This window comes from Diceros bicornis, chromosome 5 (genome assembly GCF_020826845.1).
Source record: "Diceros bicornis minor isolate mBicDic1 chromosome 5, mDicBic1.mat.cur, whole genome shotgun sequence".
Lineage (NCBI taxonomy): Eukaryota > Metazoa > Chordata > Mammalia > Perissodactyla > Rhinocerotidae > Diceros > Diceros bicornis.
This window is the reverse complement of record NC_080744.1, coordinates 86,508,510-86,533,786: the sequence shown is the minus strand read 5'-3', so window position 1 is coordinate 86,533,786 and position 25,277 is coordinate 86,508,510. Positions and strand designations below refer to the sequence as shown.

Genomic DNA, 25,277 nt, shown 5'->3' with positions numbered 1-25,277 from the left:
GTACCATTGGGGAACATTTGGACATTTCATTTATTATGGGAGATCATTTTTATCACAAGTAAAAATATTCATTATTTAAATTTTATTGAAACTCCCCATATAATCTGCAACCTTTTAAGGGAAAGAAATCAATCCATAAAGCATACATAAATTACTCTGTAAATGTTTCAATATCTTTGTTTCTCCTTCCCCCCTCTGCCTGTTTATACTGTAAATATTAATAAATGCAGCATTTTAATGAGCTTTGACGGAATTATCTTCAGAGAGTTGGTGCAGTGTGTTCCTTGGAGACACACAACTGAAGTTCCCAGTTTCTGGAAGGAAGTCTGTTGCTCATTAGCCGGAACAGCTAAGAGTGTGCTGGTTCAAGAGAGAGGGGGCCACGGCTCGAGCCCACCTCTGTCTGCGCAGGCCCGCCGCATCTCTGCCCTGCTGTGGAGTAACCCCAGGGCTTTCATTAAGAGTGTCAGACGACTTCCCCGGAGCGAGTGCTGATGGGCTGTCATGTTGCTGTCTCTGGAGGAGCGGTGCTGGCACCTCCTAACAGTCTGACAACCGGTTAGGTAGCTGTTTCCGTGTGAGTCGAGGAATCGAGCGTCGTCTACCTGAGCATTAAGCCAAGAGCACATGTTCTCTCTCATGGTCACGGGTTTTGAAGAGGCAATGTGTTCCTCCCCACCCAGCCCCTACCCTGTCCCCGGCAAAATGCGTTCCCAGAGTAAACCTGTCTTTAATAAGCAAGACTTTTGGCGGATGCAGAGGGGGTTTTGTGTTGGTTTGATTTTGGCTGCCCAGCATCTGGAACCCTTTCTAGGTTGGGAGGTTTCACATTGTATGTTTTGGAGAAGGGGTCACAGCCCACTGTCATTCATGGAAGCTGAAAAGCCAGTACAGACAGTGGCGGACTTACAATGGTTTGACTTTTGACTTTTCAACTTTACAATGGAGTGAAAGTGATACACATTCAGTAGACACCGTACTTCGAATTTCGAATTTTGATCTTTTCCCGGGCTAGCGATATGTGGTATGATCCTTTCTCGTGATGCTGGGCGGTGGCAGCCAGCCGCAGCTCCCAGTCAGCCACGCAATCGTAAGGCTAAACAACCGATACACCTACAACCATTCTGTACCAGACAACCATTCTGTTTTTCACTATCAGTACAGTGTTCAAGAAATTACATGAGATGTTCAACGCATGTTATCAAATAGGCTTTGTGTTAGGTGGCTTTGCCCAGCTGTAGGCTCATGTAAGTGTTCTGAGCATGTTTACGGTAGGTGAGGCTAAGCTATGCTGTTCCGTAGGTTAAGTATGTTAAACGCGTTGTTGACTTAGATATTTTCAACTTATGATGGCTTTATCAGGCTATAGCCCCATTGTAAGTTGAGGAAGAGCTGTTCTTCCTTTCCGAGCCCTGGCATTAGGGCATGAGTGCTTGGCTAGGCAGGAGCAATCAGGTGCTTCTGCTGAGGCCTTTACATCGACATCAAGTGAAGCAACGAAGCAGGAGTGGAGAATTCACAGTAGAGGCAGCCACACTCAGGGCCCAGGGACGGGAGTGCCTGGGGGCCAGGTTTCCTGGGAAGCAGAGGGCACACCAGGCTTTCCTGGGGTGAGATATTAACTGAGATTCTTGTGCCTAACTATTCCTAACATGCTTTGGTTTCTAGTGATTTTCAAGCCTGATTTTCCAATCTTTGCAATGATTCTGAGAGCTGTTTGATATTATTTTTAAAAATTCCTTTTCTACTAAATTTAGGCAAGGACCATTTCCACTGTTTATAACTGACAACCCAACTCATTCATTTATGTCCATGGCTTGATCATTGTTTCTAGGCCACTGAGATAATAGCATTTACTTAAAAGCTTTGGCCAGGCACCCAAGTGTCCAGGCCACTAGTCAGTTGAATGGAATCTCCTGTTTAATACTGAAACATGCATCTGCTCTTCTTCTCTTCTTTCCTTGAAATATAATCCTCATGCAGGCTCCTGTATGTGTCAGCCTCTCTATTGATGTGCAGCACCTCAGAACTCCTGGTTATTAAGTGAATTAGATGTAAGTTCAGTGACCTGAATGGTAGGCCAGTAGGTCAAGAGGCCTGAGCACTCGTTGCATTAGGCCCTGGCCTGGGATTCCTTGGCCATTTGTTGGAGGAGCATCTGTCCTTATGCCCCCAATTAATTTAGTGTGTGCTGCTTTGTAAAGTGCCAGTGTGCTGCAGAGGCAGGCGATGTGTTCATGTCGTATGGACATTATAGAACCATTTATTCTTTCCCTGACAGTTCCAATTCTAGATCCCTCTGCCAAGCCCAACAATAGGGGAGAGAATTTTTGCATAGTGGTGTCTGTCCAGCTTTAGATTTTTGATTTTTTAACCTTGTTTTTTCCATTTTTCTTTTGGAAGATGTGTGAGGTAGGGTGGAAAAGGAAGAGGTGAGATGGGAGAAGTTAAGAGTTAAGCTTCATTTTTTCTTTCTTTTCAGATAAAAACTTTGAACTTACTTTATGGAATTATACTTTTGCATGTTTATGAGCACCAAAAATGTAGCATATATGTTCTCATAAAGTGCTATATATATAGGATCATATGCGTTAGTGGCCACTCACCCCAGAGCAGTGTTTTAACTCCGAAATAGCCGTATTGACAGTTTCTTGCTTCTCTCACAGCCGTGTAGAGCCTGTAAGTTACCATCGGCTTCCAGTTACAGGAGCGTGATTATCTATATTGACTCAAAGAGAGTTTAGGAAGGAAACAGAGATGAGCTTCTGTTTTAAAACAAAACCCAGAAGTGGACTCTCTCACATGCCAAATTGACACCTGCTCCTATGAAACCTGGTGGTCATTGGCTCTCAAAGCTGCATCTGGTATGGTCCCAATCTGTTAAGTGTGCTGAAATTTCAGCACTCGTAGGCCCTGTCCATCTCCCACATTCCCGCATAGCACTTCCACAGGGCTTGCTGGAAGGAGAGGTTCACCTTAGCCCTTTCAGCAAGCACAATTTTATTGTTATAGAAGTGCCTGGCTTTTGTTTACTTTGCCTCTGTCGCTTTAGAGATTCTTTTGTCTCTAACCAGGGAGATTCATTTGTCTCTGACCAATGTCTGTGTTCTCTTCCAGGAAAGAGTGATCCTTTTTGTTTGTTGGAGTTAGGCAATGACCGACTTCAGACACATACCATTTACAAAAACCTCAACCCCGAGTGGAACAAAGTTTTTACATTGTAAGTGCTTTAGCTTCTGAAATACCAAGGAGTGGCTTTAACTTAGAGACCAATTATCTCTGATATGTTTGGGGCAGGCTGTGGCCCTTGAGTGGAACTTTCTGTCCATTTTTATGTGCAAAGAGTGAATTTTATTGTTTTTTCCTTCTGAAAGCCTTTTATCCTTTCATTTTATAGAGTATGGTGTTAATAGCAGAAGAGACCATTCAGAACTGCAAGGGAGTGTTATAGGAGGCATCTGTAAAGTAAATCTTTTAGTGACTAAATTAATCTGTGAGTAGGTAGAAGCTTCCGTATATCCAGACTAGTTCATTCCTGGGTTAAAGAAAATTACAAATGGAGACCTGTCTTAAATTCAAGGAGCTTGTATGTTACAAGATTATTTTAATGTCTGAGGGCGTGTATTCTGCCAGAGTCTTTTGGAAAATACAGATTATCTGTGATTTCTCGAAGACTACCAAAGGCTTTTTGTATTTGAGCCTATCTGAATGACCTCCCCACAGCGATGCCCTGCCCCCTATTTCTAATTCAAGCATTTAGGAATCTGGATATATTTTCTAGTTTGTTTTAAATTCCGAAGCACCTGACCCTCAAGAGGAGGCATCTGTTGAATTTGGGTGAAATGGTGGCACATTGCCTTCACAATGCTGAAGAAATGCTCTGTCTGTGCTCATAACTGAAAGAATAAAGTTTGTTTTGAATGGAGTTGATGGTATAGTGGAAAGTTCTCAAGGATCTATGAGCAGTGGATTAACTCTGCTAAGCAAGTTTGCAAATTGCCATATGCAAGAGTCTCTTGATTGCCCAACACACTGCCAATGACCGTGGCTCCATTTTTCATTGTTGCTGATGTCTGGCTTCTGGTCAACATAAAAATATTTCTCACTATGCATGGGATTTTTATTATTTTGTGTTTCAACCGTAGGAAATTTTCTGTGAATCTCAGGAAACAGTGATTTTGACCACTTTTTTTTAAAAAAGGGGAATTCTTCATTAATTTAAAGTAAAGAAAATCTTATTTTTGCTCTTCTTATTTGGAAGCTACTTTAAATCACTGTCCTCTTACGCTCCTCATTCTGTCTCCCATTCTCTTTCTTCATCCTGTTTCTTGAAGAGTCCTACCCTTGAGTACACATATACATGGAAAATGTCATAGTAAAAATGTTGGCTTTTTTTCATGTGGATGTCTGAATCTTCTATGATGGAAGGTTTGGGAATACAGTCAGTTTGATTTAATTTTTGCAATTTAATTAAATGGTAGTTTTATGCTCTAAGGAGATACAGACTTAATTAGTGAAACCATGTTTTCAGATCTTTGTGGAACAGACTTCACTTGTGTGTTTTTGTATATAATGCGTGGTGTGTTTCTTGTTTCAGTCCTATTAAAGATATCCACGATGTTTTGGAAGTGACAGTGTTTGATGAAGATGGAGATAAACCCCCTGATTTTCTTGGAAAAGTTGCCATTCCCCTGCTGTCTGTAAGTTGCCTTTGTTAATAAACAATTTGTTAGTCATTTTACAGTTGACAAGTTTCTATAGTCTAGAGTTGCTTTATCTTTGTCAATCTGGGGGAAAAAATACTCCCAGCTATAGCAGGAGACAACTATTTTATTCCTATTCTTATCTAGTATTTTCAGATAAAAAGCAACTTGATTTTCTCTGTGTCAGTTGAATATTTATTTAACCAACCAAAAGATTTTGACTCGTCTTGCAATTCACTCTCAATCTTTCCATCTTAAGATGGGAGTTGCTCTTTGGTTTCAAGGAATACACTTCTATAACTGATGTGAAACACATACATGTATCAGTTCTACTAAAGACTGTTTTTGCAAAATTTCTATTTGTCTTTTTGTAGTCATGTTTGCTTTCAGTCTCAAAAAATGCTTTGTGGAAGAAAACAGAGAGCCTCTTTTGGAGAAAGAAGGCTGTTTCTGGTAGTTCAGTTAAAAGATAACATCCTAGAGTAAGCTAAGAGCTGAATGAAAAAATGCCCTATAAAATTCGGAGGAGAAAGCACCAAATAATACCTTTACATGGGTAAAGGAGGGAAGCTGGGCTCTGAATTCACCTATTAATCGGACATTAACGCTTGTACCAAATGTATTCTAGAAGAGAGAATTTCAGTCTTTTATCCTACCATCAATACAATTTGTTGTAGAGTCATTATGGCTTTATCAATCAATAAGGCTTTATTTATTTCTTCCCAAAGACTTATTTTTCCAAAGCTATTAGTGTGTTTTTGTGACTGGAGCAGACTGTAATTTAGCCATGAGATTAGACTTGCTCACATGATGTTTACAGAGGGGGAAACACTGCACCTCTCAGTATCTCCTCAGTGTTTGATCACTTGGTTAATTTCTCCCCAAGTTCTCATATCCCTGATGTTACTCGAAGAGAGTGCAGGAGCAACTGCTCCCTCATAGAGCCAGTTCCTGCCAAAGGCCCTGAGCCATCAGCAGCAGGCCACGCTGACTCTCCAAGAGGAGATAGTAATTTGGGATTTCCCTCCTTTTTTTTTATTACAACTTTGTCAGTTATTCCTGAAAGAATATATATTTCTGATATTTCTCTTCTTGTTTTTATAGGTAAATCCTTATTAGCATATCTTATTCCTTGCTGGGTGAACACTATTTGTGTCTTTTTTAACCTCCCTCTGTTTGGCATATAAAAGTTTTGGATATTTGATCTTTCTGTAATACACCAAGTTGACCGACCCACTTTCTTCCCTCTGTCCCTGCCTCCCTTGTAATGTACGTTATCTGTGTGCTGTTCAGTTCGATCTAAGAAATTATCTCCAGCTAAATCAGGTTTAGGGCTTGTCAACCTGAGCACTGTTGACATTTTGGGATGGATCATTCTCTGTTGTAGGGCCTGTCTTGTGCATTACAGGATGTTTAGCAGCATCCCACTGGATGCCACTGGCACCCATCCACCATCACTGTGTGACAATCCGAGACTTCTGCAGACGTTGCCAAATGTTCTGAGGGGCAAAACCACTCCAGTGGAGAACCACTGACCTAAATTAATACAGTTTTCAAACTATATCCTTCAAAATACAAAGTGGAATGATATGTGAAAGACTTCTTTTAAATGCAAGTAGCCCCAACCCCCTTAACTTTTCTCAGGTCACTGATAAGCTGCCCCACAATCTATGCATTCATTTCTTTGATAAATGTTTATTAAGTGTCCGGGTTGTGCCAGGCCTTGTTTTAGGTGATAATGCTCTGACAGTGACTGCAGTGAAGCTCCAACTTATATTTTGGTTGCAGGAGGTAATAAACAAACAGCAAAAAAGAAGCAATAGACAGTATCTCAGGTGGTGAAAGGTGCTGTGTAGAAAGTAAGGGGAAGGGGGCTTTAAGAATATGTGTGTGTGGAAGGGGTACAGTTTCCCATGAGCTGGCCAGGGAGGGCCTCACTGAAAAGGGGCATTTGAGTGAGAACTTAAGGAGATGAGGGAGAAAGCCATGTGGATATCTGGAGAAACTCTTCCAGGCAGGAAATCTTCGAGTTCCAAGGCTCTAAGGCAAGAGCTTGACTGTCAAATTCCAGAAAGAGCAGGGAAGACAGTGTGGATGGGACGGAGTGAGCCTGGTGGAGAAGAGCAGATGTGGAACAAGAAAGGACACAGGGGTGGAGTGGCTGGGAGAGGACTGATGAAACTTTTAAAGACTTTGGCTCTTTCTTAGTGGTGATGGGAAACCACAGGGAGGTTTCAAGCCAGGAAGTGCTTGGTTTGGTTTACGCTCTTTGTTTCTAATGTAAAAGGGCTGTGGCGGGCCGGCCCCGTGGCTTAGCGGTTAAGTGCGTGCGCTCCGCTGCTGGCGGCCGGGGTTCGGATCCCGGGCACGCACCGATGCACCACTGCTGAGACTGCGTCCCACATACAGCAACTAGATGGATGTGCAGTTATGACATACAACTATCTACTGGGGCTTTGGGGGGAAAAATAAATAAATAAAATCTTTAAAAAAAAAAAAAAAAGGGCTGTGGCACATCCAGACATAACCCCAGATCTGAAAGGTTTCTACTGTGTAAAGGCAGCATGGCCTGAGACACATTATTACACCATGCAAATGGTATAGGGACTGTAGGGGCCCAGGAATGTTTTGCTGAATAAGATGCTTCAGCAGCTGTTTTTTGGTGTGGCTGTTTCAATTCAGATCCATCTCCGCTTCTTTGACTAATAAAGTGGGAAGGTGATCAGGTCTTACAGGGGATCTGTGTGGCTCTTCCTCTCATTCGGTGGTCCACTTGCAACATGCGTTCTCCAAATGAATTGATTCCCTACCTAGAGTGTAAATATGATAGAAAAAAAAAAAAAAGCCATAACCCTCAGTATCTATAACAAGCAAATTTTAAGTTGTTCATTATTTCATTAATCATTTTATTTTCCAAATAATTCTAACTTGTGATTTAGAGGGTATGTTTTAAAATTTATTTATTTAGATCTAGGTTTTTTCCTTATTTAATATCTGTTGAGTAATGCTTAGCTAGCAAGCCCTGTGCTGTGCACTTATCATACGTTAAATCATTAATTCTCTGACAACCTAAAGAGGCATGCTTTCAGTATTGTGACCATTTACAAATGAGGAAACTGAGGCACAGAAAAGATGCTGTAGCTGGTAAGTAATAGAGGCTGGATTTGAATTAGGCATACTCATGTGAGAGCCTGAGCTCCTAAGAGGATGTTATACTGCCATAGTGAGTGCCTATTAAGTAAATATCATGCCCAAAGCAATAACCAAGATCTGTTTTGTGCAACCACTGGGCTCAGTGCAAAAGTGTGGGTGGGCAGGTGGGACTCAGAGTCGAAGACATGCATATCCTGGGTGATGCCTGTGGAATGAACACATAAGACCTGAAATATTGAGGAACAAGAAAATGTGAAGTGGGAGGGATCGAATTAACTTTAGGAAGACTTTGGGAAATGGAAAGTCCGAGCTGGCCAGGAAGGAGTAGGGTGTTGATAGTGGCTGGTGGGTGAGGGGAAGAATGAAGATCATTCCAAGCAGAAGGTAAAGCTTGAACACAGAAGCAGAAGTCATGCTCTGGAAACAGAGAGAGGCCTTGGTTCCTAGGGCTCAGGGTGAGCAGGGAGGCTGGAGAGGGAGACTGAGTGCAGCTTATGAAGGGCTGAGGGAGGTTGGGGTTGATTCTTTTAACAGGGAGTATGGACGGCCTGGGGATGGAGATCTCAGAGCAGTTGACTAGGAAGAAAGTTTTGACTCCAGTGTGAAGCAAATTAGAGAGGAAGAAGACTCTTACTGGAGGAATTGGTTGAAACTCCAGAAATAAGCATCAAAGAGAAAACTCTTAGGGCCGGCCCTGTGGCTTGGTGGTTGAGTGCGTGCGCTGCGATGCTGGTGGCCCGGGTTCGGATCCCGAGTGCGCATCGAGGCACCGCTTCTCCGTTCATCCTGAGGCCGAGTCCCACATACAGCAACTAGAAGGATGTGCAGCTACGACACACAACTATCCACTGGGGCCTTGGGGGGAAAAAATAAAATAAATAAAATCTTTAAAAAAAAAAAAAAAAAGAGAAAACTCTTAGATTTTGTGTTCTGTGCTTCTGAGAGGAAGGATCTATTTCTCTGCTTTTTTTTTTTTTTTTTTTTTTTTTTTTTTGTGAGGAGATCAGCCCTGAGCTAACATCCATGCCAATCCTCCTCTTTTTTTGCTGAGGAAGACGGCCCTGGGCTAACATCTGTGCCCATCTTCCTCCACTTTATATGGGACGCCGCCACAGCATGGCTTACCAAGCAGTGCGTCGGTGCGCGCCCGGGATCCGAACCAGCGAACCCCGGGCCGCCGCAGCGGAGCGCGCGCACTTAACCGCTTGCGCCACCGGGCCGGCCCCTATTTCTCTGCTTTTTTAAAAAGGAGAGAGAATCATAAAAATGGATTCGTTGGTACTTCGCTATTATCTCTATAGGATCTGGAACAGTAATCGATAATACCTTATATTATATTTAAAAACAAAAATTGTATTTCTTGGAGAAGCATGTGAATAATTTTTGTGAGAGTACATTTTCTTTAATCAAGTCATAAACTAAAACTTGATTTACACCTTCCGAGAAAATGCAAACTACATTTTAAAATGTCTAAGTATAAAGTATCGAACATACTTCAACTTCTAATCTCTCTCAAAATGGTAATGTACTAAGTGCATTTCACTCTGTTAAATAAAGAGCCTGTTCTGAATTCACTATATCTTTTAATCAGGATGAATGTGCTGGCTGACTATTGGCTCGTTTAAAATCCATATTCTAAAACCAGCATATCTATTAATGGTGGTGAATTGTTCAAAGCATATACGTATGCTTAGATATACATCAGAATTGAAGGAATCCAGGCCAACGAGTCATCCCTCTGTATATCTCATTTCTGGTCAACTTTTAAAAAAATAGTTATTTAAAAAAATGATTATATAGCTATACAAAGCTTTTTACTCATGAGTAAAAACAATAGAAAATTGTGATTCGAATGCATTATAATCTGAAGACTTCTAATATTTGCTCATTTCCACATTACTCCAAAAATCTTCTAATCAATAACATAGTAAATATGCATTGGAAAGCAATAAGCATATTTTAGAGTTTTAAAACATTCCAGCATAGACACTATCACCTAATAATTATCTGATTCAATAGATTTATTTAACATTTCTCTCCTCAATTAAGTGATCCTAATTTTCTCCTGAAAATCAGTCTGGTTTCTTCTCATCTGGGTCATTCCTTTTATTCAGACATATGTTCACACTCTCAGAATTATCTAATGGACCAATTTCGGAAGACTTTGAAAATCAGCTTTCTGTAAAGTAGGAAAAGCATATATTTATTGTTATATCTAAGAAGAAATCATTTACAGTTTGATGAGGTCCTACATTTTGAGACAAATTGGAGTCCTCTTGCGTGAGCCATGCCAACACGTGCAAGTGGGTCTGTAATCAGAGGCACAGGCCTTTACGTAGCCTCAGCATTCTCTGTGAATCCATGTGCACAATAACTAGCTGCACCAATAACAGCTTCACTTAATTAGTTTTATGGGACAAATTTTCTATAATTGCTTGTACCAAATAAATGTCCAGGCAAATCTTCATTTGCATTTCCAATTAACTATTTGCCCAAGTTTCACTTATGATGAGCTTTGCACGTTGTAATGGGCACACATACACAATCATATTTTTTTAGGTTAATGCTGAAATTTTGTCCATTAAATAATATTTATAGTTTACATTAATATCTATGGTTGTATAACCCCATAAAAATTTTAGCAGGACTAAAATGGTGATTTTTGAAAACATTCAGCTCTCCTCCCCACCCAATCCTGATCCAATATGTTCATTGAAATAAATAAAGGATGACAAAGTAAGGCATCTTTTTCTGTCGGCCCTGGAAACTAGGAAAGGGTGCCTTTATCATGCTGGAATTATCGTGAACCACATGTAGTGTGGAAGGTGGATGATTGGTTAGGACACACAGGCTAAGGGAGAAAGAAGCACTAGTGGGATTCCTGTAGTGACCTGTAACAAGAAGATGGCAAGCATAAATCCGAGCATATCATGCATGATCCTAAATGTTGAATGGGTTCAACTCTTCTGTTAAATGGAAAAACCTCTTACAAGGAGTCAGAGAGTAAAGTCTAACTGCTGCTTCTTTGAGACACCTCAATACGGAAATGGATGAGCAAAAGTATAATGCACAAATGTAAATAAATGGAAGTCAGAAATAGAGAAGGTTATTTTGTGGGTTAAAAAACAATTATCAGTCCAGTTATAATAGACTTGAACCTTTATGTGAATAATTTCCTGTAGCAATGTAAATATATATAATATTTGGAATATCAGAAAAAATTAGAATCACAAAATAATAATATAATCTATCCAGCTTTAAAAATATCAAAAACAAAAAATAAGGTTGTGAAGTGATGTTTCTTGAAGGCCCGAACGTTGCAAGTCCACGTCGCGGACAGTGGACGCTAACAGTGACAGTCCGTGCACACCATCCACAACTGCTACGTTTCTGGGGATGAGACCCTGGAATCTCCTTTTCTTAGCAAGGTCTCAGATGAATTTTAGGCATGCTAAAGTGGAGGTTCTCAAACTTCAGAGATTAAGCAATAAATTTGGTGTACTGTATGTGTGTGTATGCACCCACATAAACATATAAAATATTCTGTTCAAATACCCATTTAACATGTTTAAGTATTGATCACATTGTGGGTCCAAAATGTCTCAGTAGATTTCACAAAGGCAGAAACTGTATTGTGGTCACAATGCTATGCAAATAGAAATTAATAACAAAAATGAAAAAGTATCAAAACACTTGGTGGAAAAAAAATCTCTAGTAGCTAATGTAGATACCAAAAGTGCAATTTTAGGCTTCTTAGAAATTAACAATGAAACACTATGTAAAAACTATGGATACGGGCCAGAAGTATTATTCAGAGGAAATTCTTACCTTGAATGATTTTATAATTAAACAACAAAGGTTGAAAATCAATTAAGCTTCTCATCAAAATGAACTAAAATAAATAAAATAAAACTAAGGAAATTAGAAAAGAATTGATGAAGATAAAAAAAAGAGCGATAGTGTAGAAAATATATGAAGAATGTATTTGATAAATCCAAGTTTTAGTTTCCACAAAAACCAATGAAACAGGCAAGCCATTTACAAGGCTAATAAAAAAAAGAAAAACATATGCTATTAAGAGTGAGGATCAACAAGAAATATAGGGATCGCTATGAAGAGAACAACTAAATTTTACTGAGGAGTATGAGAGAAAACTTGAATAAATATAGGGATAGCCCTTGGGAGAACCTGAGTATTGTAAAGGTGTAAAATCTCCCTAAGTTAACTATAAATATAATACATCTCCCCATTTGGAGAAATTAATGTGTAAAAATAGCAAGGAAAATTATCTTAAAAAATATAGAGGAACTTGAATATCAGGTATTGAATACACTGTTTAGTGAAAATAATTAATTATGGGCTGGCCCCGTGGCTTAGTGGTTAAGTGTGCGCGCTCCGCTACTGGCGGCCCGGGTTCGGATCCCAGGCGCGCACCGACGCACCGCTTCTCCGGCCATGCTGAGGCCGCGTCCCACATACAGCAACTAGAAGGATGTGCAACTATGACATACAACTATCTACTGGGGCTTTGGGGAAAAAAAAAGGAGGAGGATTGGCAATAAATGTTAGCTCAGAGCCGGTCTTCCTCAGCAAAAAGAGGAGGATTAGCACGGATGTTAGCTCAGGGCTGATCTTCCTCAAAAAAAAAAAATAATAAAATAAAATAATTAATTATGAAAATATCAGAAAAAGTTATCAACTCATTCCACCCTTTTCTCCCTGCCTCCTGCCTACCTGCAAGTAAGAAAATAACAGATTCAAATCATGTAATGAACAAGTTTTTTGAAACCTAAAGGCACAGACAGTTCTTACATTATTGAAATTTATTAAGAACATACAGAAAGTGGAAAATTTATGAATTTATTTCCTGAGACTAGCATAATTCTAATATCAAAAACACAGATTTAATAAAAAGGAAATTATATACCTTTCATAGAATACCAGTAAGACTCAACATATTAAGAAGTCTAATTGTATAATTTATATCATTGAGATATTAAAGGAGACAAAAAACTTGACAATCTCAATAGATGTGGAAGGGGCACTTGGTAAAATTTAACATAGATTCTTGATGATGAAAAAATAGTCTAATAAGTCAGTAATTGATGAACACTGCCTTACCATGATGAACAATATCCGTGAGAAGTATCACCAGCATCAGACATTCCTGGAACACCAAAGATATTCTTTCTGTTTCCTCATCTTTAAAATAAAGATAACAATAGTTTCTACTGCTAGGATTGTTCCAAGAATTTATTAAGTTTATGTGCTTATGAATTAACTGTTAAAAATTAAGTCTTTAATGTCAGATCCAGTGAATGCAAAAATATAAGAAAAAATAAGTTATATTTTAATGAAGGGAACATATTATTTGCAGGTACTGTCTGATAACATCAGATGTTATCTATAAAGAAAATTAGTAGATGACATATTGGAATAAAAAAAGGTCAGTAAAGTACAAACGAGATCAAAATTAAGAAAAAAAAAAAAATCAATGGCCATACCCAAAAGGAAAACATTTAAACAACCTAAAAATAGCATCAAAGAGTATAACAGCAGGAAACAAAAACGATTATAATGCTTAAAACCTGCGTGAGGAAGTTTGAGAACTGCACTGAAGGACATGAACAAAGACTAAATACTTGGAGATCATTTAATATATAATACACTTGAAACATGAAGTCACTGAGGAAAGGGTGAACTAAGTGATCGCTATGTAAGTGATGCTGGGAAAATGGGCTGCTTTTCCATCAGGGGAAAATGTGTCAGTGTGTTACACCAAACACAACAGCTATTTCAAGTTGGATTAAAGGTCAAGCACTTGAAACAAACTCCATAATTAAAACTAGTAAAATAACAGGGAAATCCTATATAAGCAAACTGAAAAACGGGAACGATAAAGGAAAGAAACCTTAAGATGTCAATATGGCGAAAACAAAAATCGCCATCGTGAATTAAAAGACAAAGCATAGACTGGTGAAAAATACTTGCAGCATAAAAACGAATGGGTAATATCACTAACATAAAAGGTTGTTTCTTTTTAATCAGTAAGGAAAAGACAAGTCAACGTAGCAGGAAAGTTAATTCAAAGAGGTAGAAATTTGAGTAGCTAACAAGCATGTGACTGGCTCATGCTTTATTCAGCCATGATTGTGGCTGTTAAAAGAGTGCAGAAGAGGGAGCCAGACCACCTGGGTTGGCACCGGTCTTCTCCCCTAACAGGCTGTGTGATTTTTGACAAGTTCCTTAACCTCTCTGTCTCCATTTTCTCCTTGATGAAATGAAGATAATTCTCATAATACCTTCATTGGTGGTCTGTGGTGAGGACTGAGATGGTTTGGTAAATGTGAAGTGATTACAGTAGCACACAGTAAGCTCTTATAGTGTAAGCCACCATCTTCACCACCCTTGTTTTAGTAACTTAAGTGATCAAATTAGTTTAAGGAATCAGATTAACAAATATAGTAAAGATTTTTCATCGGCAGTGATAATTAGGTATAGAAAAAAGGGCTCTTAAATGCTGTTGGAGGAAGCATGACTTGCTATAAGCTTTGTAGAAGGCGCCTTGATAAAATGGATTAAAATTTAATATACACATATCTTTGAATATTTATATTCTGGGTGGCTCTTCTAGAGAGGAAACTGGGACTCGGAGATATGCAGTAATTACCCATGGTCACACAGATGCTAAATGCCAGAAATGGGAATTGAAACCAAGTCTGTCTGGCTTCACAGCCCTACCATGGCCCACTGTTGTTAAACATATGAAAGATAATGTTCATTCTCATCAGTTATCAAAAAGCACATACTACAACAACTTGAAGCCATTTTATTCCTATGAAATTTATGTTTATTAAATAAAAATGCCTACGGTTGGCAAAATTGCAAAGAAATGGACAGGCTTGTTCACTGAGGCTAGGAGTATAAACTAAGACAGCATTTAGGAGGGAAAATTGGCAATACTTGCCAAAACCATAAATCTAGGCATATCCTATGACTCAGCAATTCCACCTTGAGGAATTTATTTCTCAGAATGTATCATGGATGCACAAAGACATCTGTGTATAAAATCATCACAATTGTTAAAAATTGGAAACAATCTTAGTGAGTTACAATGGAGGACTGGTAAAGTTAATTATAGAATATTCGTAAACAACCGTTCGAAATTATGTAGAAGAATCTATTATTACATTAGGGAATGTTTCCCATACTTTTATTTTTTTAATTTAAAAAGACAAGTGATTAAAAAGTATATAAATTAGAATAAAACTAAAAATAGATGTTATTTAACAAGCAATTTCTATGTACTTGTCACTGTTCTTACTCCTTTTTGTTATTTCACAACAACCTCTGAGATATGTATCATTTTGTATTAGCATTTTACAGATTAGGAGACTGAAGAACAGAGAAGTTATGTAACATATCCGGAGTTATCCAGCACTTCTGGGGCAAAGCCAGATTTTAAAATCAGTTTATCTGCCTCTAGAGTCTCAAATTTTATCCAATACACTATGATCCTATTTTTATAAGATAAATAAATACAAATGTACATTAAAAACTAAAAATGTGTTTATTTGTTGAAGAATATAATGTTGTAAAAATTGTATTTTTTCTTTTTTTTAAACCATTTTTGTAAATTTTACACAATTCTTACAATTAATATATGTTACTTTTGAAGATAGCTTATATTTTAGAGAGAGGACTTGATAAGAAATGCTGGATACACCAAGGTTTTCTGCCATTTCTGAAGTTCAGAGGTGGGTTTTGGATTCGGACAGCGAATGGGATGGATTGCCTGGGAAGGGAGAAGAGGTGAGGTTTAAGTGGAGAGGGTCTGAGGTAATGAACTCAGTGCTGCCTCTACTGGCTGGTGGTTGACTGTATCAGGGCAAACAATGACTTTATGGGCATTTTAATCTCTCGTGCTGTTTGTAACTCATGCCATTGGAAACAGGCCTAATTCCAAGTGGTAACATGAATGTGAATCACTACCAAGTAAAGTATATTTATTTTCCTCTTGCCCAGCCAGGTGTCTGTGCTCATCATAATTTATTGGAGAGTCACTTTGTGTGTGCATCAGCTAATACCAACTGGTGTATTGTGGTGTTGTCACACTGTTTTCCCTTCTGTGTAGAATGAAAAGCATCTGATAGAGTAATACTTATTTACACCTAAATATTCTCCATTTTCTTATGTGAAGGTCAAACAATGAGGGAATCAATATGACTCTTTAGCTTGGATTTTGATCTTAAATGTGTATGTTTCCTCCCTAGACCAACTGATGGTTTTATTCCTTCCTGTTGATTCTGATTAACTTTGCTATTGAATCAGTTAGTAGCTTGTTACATCGAAGAATTTTATAGTGAAGTGTAATAATGATAATTCTTTAAAAAGAGTTCCAGATGAGAAAAATATTTTTTTCTCTGTTCTTGCATACCAACCTCTGTTATATGCTGATTATAAAATAGTTTAGTTTTCTGATATAATAAATATAATATTTCTTTGACTCATCAATTAATTTTATAGCCCAACTTTTAAGAAATTCTTTATAGGGCCAGCCCCAGTGGCCTAGGGGTTAAGTCCAGCACGTTCCACTTTGGCAGCCAGGTTCATTCCCCGGCGTGGACCTATGCCACTCATCTGTCAGTGGCCATGCTGTGGTGATGGCTCACATACAAAAAGAGGAAGATTGGCAGTGGAGGTTAGCTGCAGGTGGATATTCCTCGGCAAAAAAAAAGTTCTTCATATTTATTATGCTTAAAGCTTATTTAGGCTAATTTAAAATTCTATTATATAGAAAAAAATTAAATAGTTTAAACATGATTTAAGGTCAGATTAAAATTCAAATCAGACTATCTTCTCTGTAATTTGTCCTCTAGCTCCAAGATCCTGAATCGCTACTCAAAAACAGACTTCCTGTTCTTTTTCATTCTCTGGCTACTTTAACCAGGAATTAACTCTTAGCCTGCTCTTGGTAAAAGCTTTCTGATATATCCTATTGTTTCTGAAAATAATGTAAGGGGACACATTTCCCTGATTGTTTAAGTTGTATTCCTAATTAGGTTAAATGTGTATTACCGTCCTGCAGAGATGCCGTCCCCAAATTATTGGTTAATATCTGCACTCTTCACCTATGAAAAGGCCAGTATGTATGCAAAGATACGTGATAAGTCAATTTGAAGAGTTTTCTTGTAACACTAAATTTAAAGACATTATTATTATTATTTTTAAATTATTTTATTAAGGTTATATTGCCTTATAACTGTAAATTTAAGGTGTACATCACTATATGTCAGTTTCTCTGTAGACTACATCGTGTTCACCACCAATAGTCCAGTTTTGGTCCTTCACCATACATATATGCCCCTTTACCTCTTTCGCCCTCCCCCACCCTCTTCCCCTCTGGTAACCACCAACCTGTTCTCCTTATCTATGTATTTATCTTCCACATATGAGTGAAATCATATAGTATTTGTCTTTCTCGGTCTGATTTTGGTGTGTGTGTGTGTGAGGAAGATTAGCCCTGAGCTAACATCTGTTGCCAATCCTCCTCTTTTTGCGGAGGAAGATTGGCCCTGGGCTAATATCCGTGCCCATCTTCCTCTACTTTATATGGGATGCCGTCACAGCATGGCTCGATAAGCGGTGCATCTGTCTGTGCCCAGGATCTGAACCCATGAACCCTGGGCCGCCGAAGCAGAGCATGTAAAGTTAACTGCTATGCCACTGGGCCAGCCCATCTGATTTATTTTGCTTAGCGTAATACCCTCAAGGTCCATCCATGTTGTCACAAATGGCACAATTTTGTCCTTTTTTATGGCCGAGTAGTATTTCATTGTATATATATACCACATCTTTATCCATTCATCAGTTGATGGGCATTTGGGTTGCTTCCCTGAAAAACATTATCTATTATTTTATCCAATGACCCTATATTTGGGTGAAATGGAATCCTTGCAGATGTCAGCCTAAGAAGACTCTCCAAATGAACTTAGAGACCTCCTTTTGTCATAAATTGAAAAGTATATCATTCCTTTTTGCCCTGACTGACAGAGATCTCAAAATTAAACTTGGGTGTTAATTGGAGTGACTATCTCATACCTAGAGACGAAAGCATGTATAGATTCTCTGCTCTGAATTTTCTTTTGGCTCTGCTTTAATTGTCCTATTTAATAGAGGTTTTAAAATTATAAACTGCTAGAAATAATTTTCAGAGTTCTAAGTATAAATAATAAACATAGTTCTCGACAGCAAAAATATATGTTTAGTTGTCATTTCCTATTATATAAATGCTCTCATATAGGAGTTTAGCAAGTTGGGATGTTACAGAACTTTTTATCCTGTATTCTTGTGTTGGGAAGTTCAATTATATAAAGACCGTGATAAAGGAAAATATTTAAAAAATAGTCTCTTAGGTTACTATTTCAGTTTAATTATGACACTAAGTATTTTTAATCCAAACATGTCCCAAATATAAAGAAATGTAAAGTAGAATACTTCCTTTTTCCCTTACTCTTTACCTTTTCCCAAAAGATATTCCTTATAGCAGACAGACTGAAAAAGAGGAATTAACCAAATATTCATCAATAGGAGAATTAATAAATTGTGGTTTATTCATATTTTGAATATTATATAGCAGTTTAAAAAAATGAGGCAAATCTATATACTAATACAAATTATCAAATCATATTGATAGACACAAAATGAAGTTGCAAAATACATATACTTTGACACTTAGGCAAAAAATTTAAAATACGTTTTTCAAGGACATATTTATGAATATAAATGCTCAATAAAAATTTAGGAAGGATACATGCCAAATTTATATCTAGTTTCCATCTAGGGTAAGGAATTGTGATATTTATGGCAGTTCAAAGGGGCTTTAGTTTTCTTATGGAATTTTTCAAACTTTTTACAAATTTTTAAACTTGTAATTTATACATTTTAAGATAATATTATATTAAAGTGCCAAACATGAATAGGCTTAGTTATACCTCTACCTTTTAAAAACTACTACAGTGTCCGTAGGGTGATTCTGTCTTTTGCTGACACAACGCTAGGACATTGAGAAAGAGGAAACGATCATTTACCAAATCAAAAAAAAAAAAAAAATTCTTTTATTATAAAATATTTCTTTTTATACTGATACCTCTTGTTCTTCTGCTGACCTTCCCTAACCCTTAAGAAATCATGGAAATTTTAAGATAACAGCACAAAGACTGGGTTGAAGCAAATCTAAATTGGACCAAAGTCAGCTTGGCAAATTGTCATGCTGTTTTTGTATTTATTTCTTTCAACTTTAACACCCACAATTTATTAAGTGAGACTGTGGATAAAAGAGGAAGCTCAGAATCCTGTTTGGACACCGTTTAGGAAGGAAACCAGGTCTTTATGGGGCACCCCCTTCCTCTTAGCCACTGGCCAGGAAAACCATCTTTCTGTTTAGAACCTATTCAATCTGAGAGAGGTGGGGTGACTTTGGGAAGGAAGGTGACCTCTCCCTTGTAAAGTGGAATGGCTCTGTTTCCCCTCGTGACTTATTCAACTCATTTCCACCACTGTTTATAAGAACACTTGTGCTGAATGCTTGTAGTGACAGCAATAGTCATTTAAAATATGACTCAAATTTCATGGCCTCAAATTTCCTATGTTATTTCAAATCTTGGATCATTACAATCCCAAAAGGAGCTTTTGGTCAGCTCAAGTTTTGCTGATGCCCATTAGGAGTTAACAGCCATGCTTCTTATAAGCCAGAAGTTTAATCAATACATATACTGTGTATACTAAAGGCATTGCTGCTATCAAATCTGAAAAGAATATGCCTTAATGGGAGTCAGTTGTTTCCGAATGACACGGGAGATGTTTTTCTTAGATGCCTTACTTGCTGGGGTCCACCGGTAGATTAGTGTATGGAAGTGGCGGGAGATGCTGGCTGAGAGAGGGTGTCAGAGCAACGTGTGCATTTTGAAGGTTTGTCAGCCCTTTGTGCTTTTTGAATGTTTTTGCATTTTGACCTCAAGTTTAGCTACACTGATTTATTTAATTTGCATTGCTCTGTGGCTGTGAAACACTGGTCATTTTATTAAAATTGGTTCCTTTATTCATTTCTTGAAATATTTTAATAACGTGTTTATTTTAGAATAATTTTAGATTTATAGAAAAGTTGCAAAGCTAATACAGAGTTCCCATATAGCCTTCACCTAGTTTCCCGTAATGTTACAACTTAGATTGCCATGATACATTTATCAAAACTGACAAACTGGCATTGTACATTACTGTTAACTAAACTCTGGTCTTAATTTGGATTTCACCAGTTTTTCCATTAATGTCCTTTTTCTGTTCCAGGATCCAACGCAAGGTACAACATTGCATTTAGTCATCTTATCTCCTTAGTCTTCTGATTTATGACAGTTTCCAAGTCTTTCCTTTTTCTCATGACCTTGGCAGTCTTGAGGAGTACTGGCCAGGAATTTTGTAGGATATTCATCATTTTTTAATAAATAAAAATGTATAAACTCTGAGATTTTTGAGGGAAAGCCCCTATAGACTTAGTAATAATTTGTACCACTAATTTTCCATTAATACACCAGTTTCAGCCTGGTTGTTACTTTATCTTCTTATCAGTTACAACAGCACTCTAGAATTAAAAGTTGATTTATGATGGATTTAATATTTGCTTCATCTCTGTGTACATGCTCCGCTTTGCCAGTTCATCCAGTTTAAACCCCACAGAAAGTTTGTATTTTGTCTATTGTTTGTGACAGATTCGAGATGGACAACCAAATTGTTATGTATTGAAGAATAAAGATTTAGAACAAGCTTTTAAAGGAGTTATTTACTTGGAGATGGACCTCATATATAATCCGGTAAGTCTGTCTAGGCCATACCTCCCAGCTTCTCTACACCTAGAGGAAAAGGTGACCAGCCTGGAGAGGCTCAAATCAACGTAAAATGTTTCAGAATTCTTGCAGCTACAGAGAAAGAGAACTGTGTTTTAAAACAGCCATAAAATCAGTGCTGGACACTCCAGTTTTCAACTGCTATTAATCCTGTTGGGCCAGTAGAATTGATGGTGTGTAATTCTCAATAAATCTAAATGTCAAGGAGAAAAATAAAAGAGAAAATTAGTTTTTTAGCTTTATTCCCAATAATCTTCTTCCCAGGCAATAGTTGACTGTTGGACAGAGAGATTTTCAAGCCTCTGTCATATTATTTAATTATTATAGTTGGTGTCTTGCCATCCAACACTATCAAGACAAGTAGTTACTCAACTGGAAACTGCAGTTAAAGGAGGAATTTTTTTTAAGTGTATCTTAAATCTTTAGTTTAATGTAAAATATGTAAATATACATTTGTTTGCCCATCTTTAGGTATGGGCCTGAAATTTTTTTCTTAGCATGGATTTATTATTTTTAGTTCTACAACATGTTCCTTGCATAAATATACCTATGACATCTATGGTAATTTCTAGTTTCAGTTTCTTTGAAGTAGAGATGTACTTTAAAGATACTGGAAGAACAGTCAATATAGAATTCTTACAGATCGTTTTTCCATATAATCATTACCTCAATAACAGTATCTTTTTAGTGACCTACCTTTATCAAGGATTTCTAGAGCAACATAAATTTCAGCTCTTTTGGTCAGTGCTTATATTTCAATGATTTGTATAATAATTAATTAAAATATAGAATTACAATCATGCGTAAACTGTCATAGACAGATTTGGGAATTAGCACAATTGATTCTTGCTGGGCATACGATTTGACTCTTGTGAGCAGAGATTCCTAGGCATGCAGGAAAGTGGCCTATTTAGCTGTGAGCATTCATATGCCGTGGTGTCAGCAGTAGATTCTAGAAGGGGTAGGGAGAGCACAGTTTAATCCAGGGAGTGGTGTAAATGAATGTAGAGTAATGGAGCTTTGCAGTAATTATAAGAATGGCTGCAATTTTTTAGCCACCTACAATGTGCCAGGCTCTGACGTTATTTCGTTTATTGTGAATAAACCTGGTAAATAGGTATCATTAATGCCATTTTGTGATGAGCAAATGGAATTAAACAGGAGAGCTGATTTGCTAATAAATGAATGAGTCAGGAAAGAGATCCAGAGCTTTCTGACTCTGCAATTATTCCTATGCTACACTGCTTCTTGTTTAGTGTCTTTAAGAAACTATTCATAGGGCCGGCCCGTGGCTTAGCGGTTAAGTGCGCGCGGTCCACTGCTGGAGGCCCGGGTTCGGATCCCGGGCGCGCACCGACGCGCTGCTTCTCCGGCCATGCTGAGGCCGCGTCCCACATACACAGAAACTAGAAGGATGTGCAGCTATGACATACAACTTTCTACTGGGGCTTTGGGGGAAAAAAATAAATAAATAAAATTATTAAAAAAAAAAAAGAAACTATTCATAAAATCGATGGCAGCGGAATTTTCTGTTTTATTCCCAGTAATGCTAGAACTCTGGCACAGTCTCCAGTATGGAGAGCTGTTGTTATTCCTCTTCTTCCCTATTTCTTTCCCTTTCTCTTCAAGGAAATCATATGTGCATGTTGCACCACAGATCACCCTTTATCTCCTATTTTCTATTGGCAAGCACTTTTTACATAGACTCTGCACACAGGTAAAACCTGAGTTATCGGGGGGGAGTCTTAAATAGAAAATATGTTAGTTAAGTGATTTTGCAGTCTTCCACGATGTGGAGGAGAAGGACTTGAATTCTATTCTTTGAGGTTTTCCTTAGTGTGGTGATTTGGACAAACCTCTAAATCCCTCGGAGCCTCAGTTTATTCCCTATAAAATGGGGCTAACATGACTCATCTACTTATGTTTCTGGATCATTGAGAGGAAATGAAATTCTCTGTGGAAGATGTTTTTGTAAGCTGGAACTTGATTTTCACATGCAAGGTATTTTTGGTGAAAGTTGTCCAAAACCTTAATGTGAGACTCTGAATTGAGAACTTCATGAACCCAGTCTCTACAGTGGTTTAAAATACCTCCATTGATTTGCAAAGTGGACACAGCTCTCTGGCATCTCTGGATCCAGTGTGACCCCCCGAGTGACTCTCATGAAATGAGATCCCCAGAAACACATACAGGGCCCAGGGGTATCCACCATTTCCCTGCTCCCTGCCAAAGGCCTTAGGGTCAGAAGGTATTGGTTTCCATGTTCTTCCAGTCATCAAGAAGAAAAAGGGAAGAATGAAGTCCATATAAATGCTACTCTCTTTAACAATGATGTCTTTCTAGATCAAAGCAAGTATTAGGACCTTTACTCCTAGAGAAAAGCGCTTTGTTGAAGATAGCCGCAAGCTGTCCAAAAAGGTAGGTCTGTACAGTAAACTGGCTTGTTGGTACACTCAGCACCCAGCACCCCAAGTACTTATTTATCATTACTTGTTTGTATCTCTCCCTCTCTCTCTTCCCTCCCTATCTCTTCACTCCTTTCTGCTTGTCTCCCCTTCTTTCCCAAAACAAGGACTTCAGTCATCTCAATAAGAAGGGAAAGACTTAAAACATATCTATTGGATGAAGCAGAGGTGTCAGCGCTTTGTTAATCTCCTGAATCATTCTATAAACAAACATTCCTAGCGTCAAACCTGCGTAAACATTCTCCTGAATTTACGTGTCCTGACTACCTTGCTTTAATCACAGCCATTTTGGTCTCAGCCCTTCTAAGTTCCAAGGGCATATTCTGCCCATGGAGTCCATAAGGGAATTAACCCAGTGGATCTTCAGAGACTTTTAGCTTTGGATTCACCCACAGCTGCTCCTACCACTTTTGTATTGTCTAAATTGGGGATGTGTTGGCATTTTACCTCGTGTTGAATTCCCTCTCTCTCCCTCTACCTGTTGCCCTTAATTCCTCTCTCATCAGTTCAACAAAAAGTGAAGATCAGGGCTCAGTAGGGGAAGTTTCACATTTTTTTAACATGACTTTTACCATTCTTTTCAGAGTCCCTCCCTATCCTCTTCAGACACCGTCCAGGATCTCACTCTGTAGCTATTGTGCCTCTTCAGTTGTGTAACAAAGAACAAAGTGTCCCTTTTTAAAGTGGTTATTACTTCCACCACTTCCTGTGTGGGGAGCAGCTGTGCATTACATAAAGCGGTTAAATATAAAGGCAGCTCCTCATCCTTTAGTTTCCCATGAACTTCTGGGCGCACTTGGGAAAGACCTTAAACGTCTTCTGAAGGGAGCATCCCAAATGTTTAGTTTCTGTCTGCCATAACATTGAGTGTAATATTTATTTTGTGTAATCTGAGTAAATGTCTTATTTTTTTATTATTATTATTGACTTTTGCTCTGTTTACTTGAAAGTTAAAACCTGAGTTGAAGTAGGTGGGGTCGCTGCTTTTCAAACACAGTGAAATGAATCTGCCTACAACTGGGAGAAAAGACATTTCCTTTGCCAAACACACCTCCAGGAGGGTGGGGTGGGCTCCGATAGCACCAGGGCATTTGGGGCTGAGATCTGGGGGTATGTCAGGATCCTCCCCATGTGCCTCTCACCACTAAGTGTCCCCCATGTGCCTCTCACCACTAAGTGTCCCCAAATTTTCACAAAGTTGAGACTTGTACTTATGATGCAAATACTTAAAAGCACTTACTGTGTGGCAGGCACTTTTCTAAGCCCTTAATTCTCGCCACAATCTGCAAGGTAAGTACTAATATCAACCCCATTGTATAAGAGAGAGATTAAGAAACGAATCCAAGGTGGTGGGAGAACCGGATTCCTTTTCTAGGACTATACTTACAGACTTTTTCTCCAGGACTAGATGAGCTAAAACACTTGCATATTTCTACTATAAATCTATCCATCTCCTTCCACGCTAAACGACACAGACACTCATTCCCATTCTCTCTGTCTCTCTCTCAAACATACTCACACACACACACAAATTCACACACATGAAATGCTTGGGTACTGTAGCTTTAACCAGCTTAGTTTTGTGCTGAACGTTATTGAAACAGGCTATCCTCCATCAAAAGAGCTATAAAATGCATTGGATTTTCTTTTCCTCTATGGATGATCGTATTTTAAAAAGAATTTCAGAAGAAGTATTAGGATTTTTCTTTTCTATTATTATTTTAATTGGCAGCTATACAAAATATAATTTAAATGACCACGTTGCCTGATCTAGAGCATATTTGGAGCCCTTAAATCTAGTTCACTGTTTTCCATTTTTTTTCAATCAGATCTTATCAAGAGATGTAGACCGTGTGAAAAGAATCACCATGGCAATATGGAATACAATACAGTTCCTTAAAAGCTGCTTCCAGTGGGAATCCACACTGAGAAGTGCAATAGCATTTGTGGTAAGCTTCCTTTTTTACGTCCAAATTATTTGCTTCTGAGTCCCGAATCCAAATGCAGATGGGTTTATTTTACTGACGTAAAACAGAATGCTAACACATTCAACATAG

At 38.2% G+C, this 25,277-nt stretch overlaps 1 protein-coding gene across 5 annotated transcripts in view; it reads left to right on the top strand.

Annotated features, from left to right (window-relative positions):
- Nucleotides 1–25,277, top strand: part of MCTP2 (multiple C2 and transmembrane domain containing 2) — a 240,164-nt gene that overhangs the window by 134,041 nt on the left and 80,846 nt on the right. For 4 of the 5 annotated variants that reach the window (XM_058542370.1, XM_058542373.1, XM_058542371.1 and 1 more), the window contains 5 exons: nucleotides 3,118–3,220; nucleotides 4,598–4,700; nucleotides 20,621–20,722; nucleotides 23,099–23,173; nucleotides 25,050–25,169. In XM_058542370.1, coding sequence (XP_058398353.1) covers nucleotides 3,118–3,220; nucleotides 4,598–4,700; nucleotides 20,621–20,722; nucleotides 23,099–23,173; nucleotides 25,050–25,169 — 503 coding nt within the window. The remainder of the gene's footprint in view (nucleotides 1–3,117; nucleotides 3,221–4,597; nucleotides 4,701–20,620; nucleotides 20,723–23,098; nucleotides 23,174–25,049; nucleotides 25,170–25,277) is intronic. The other variant, XM_058542374.1, reaches the window with a different exon arrangement.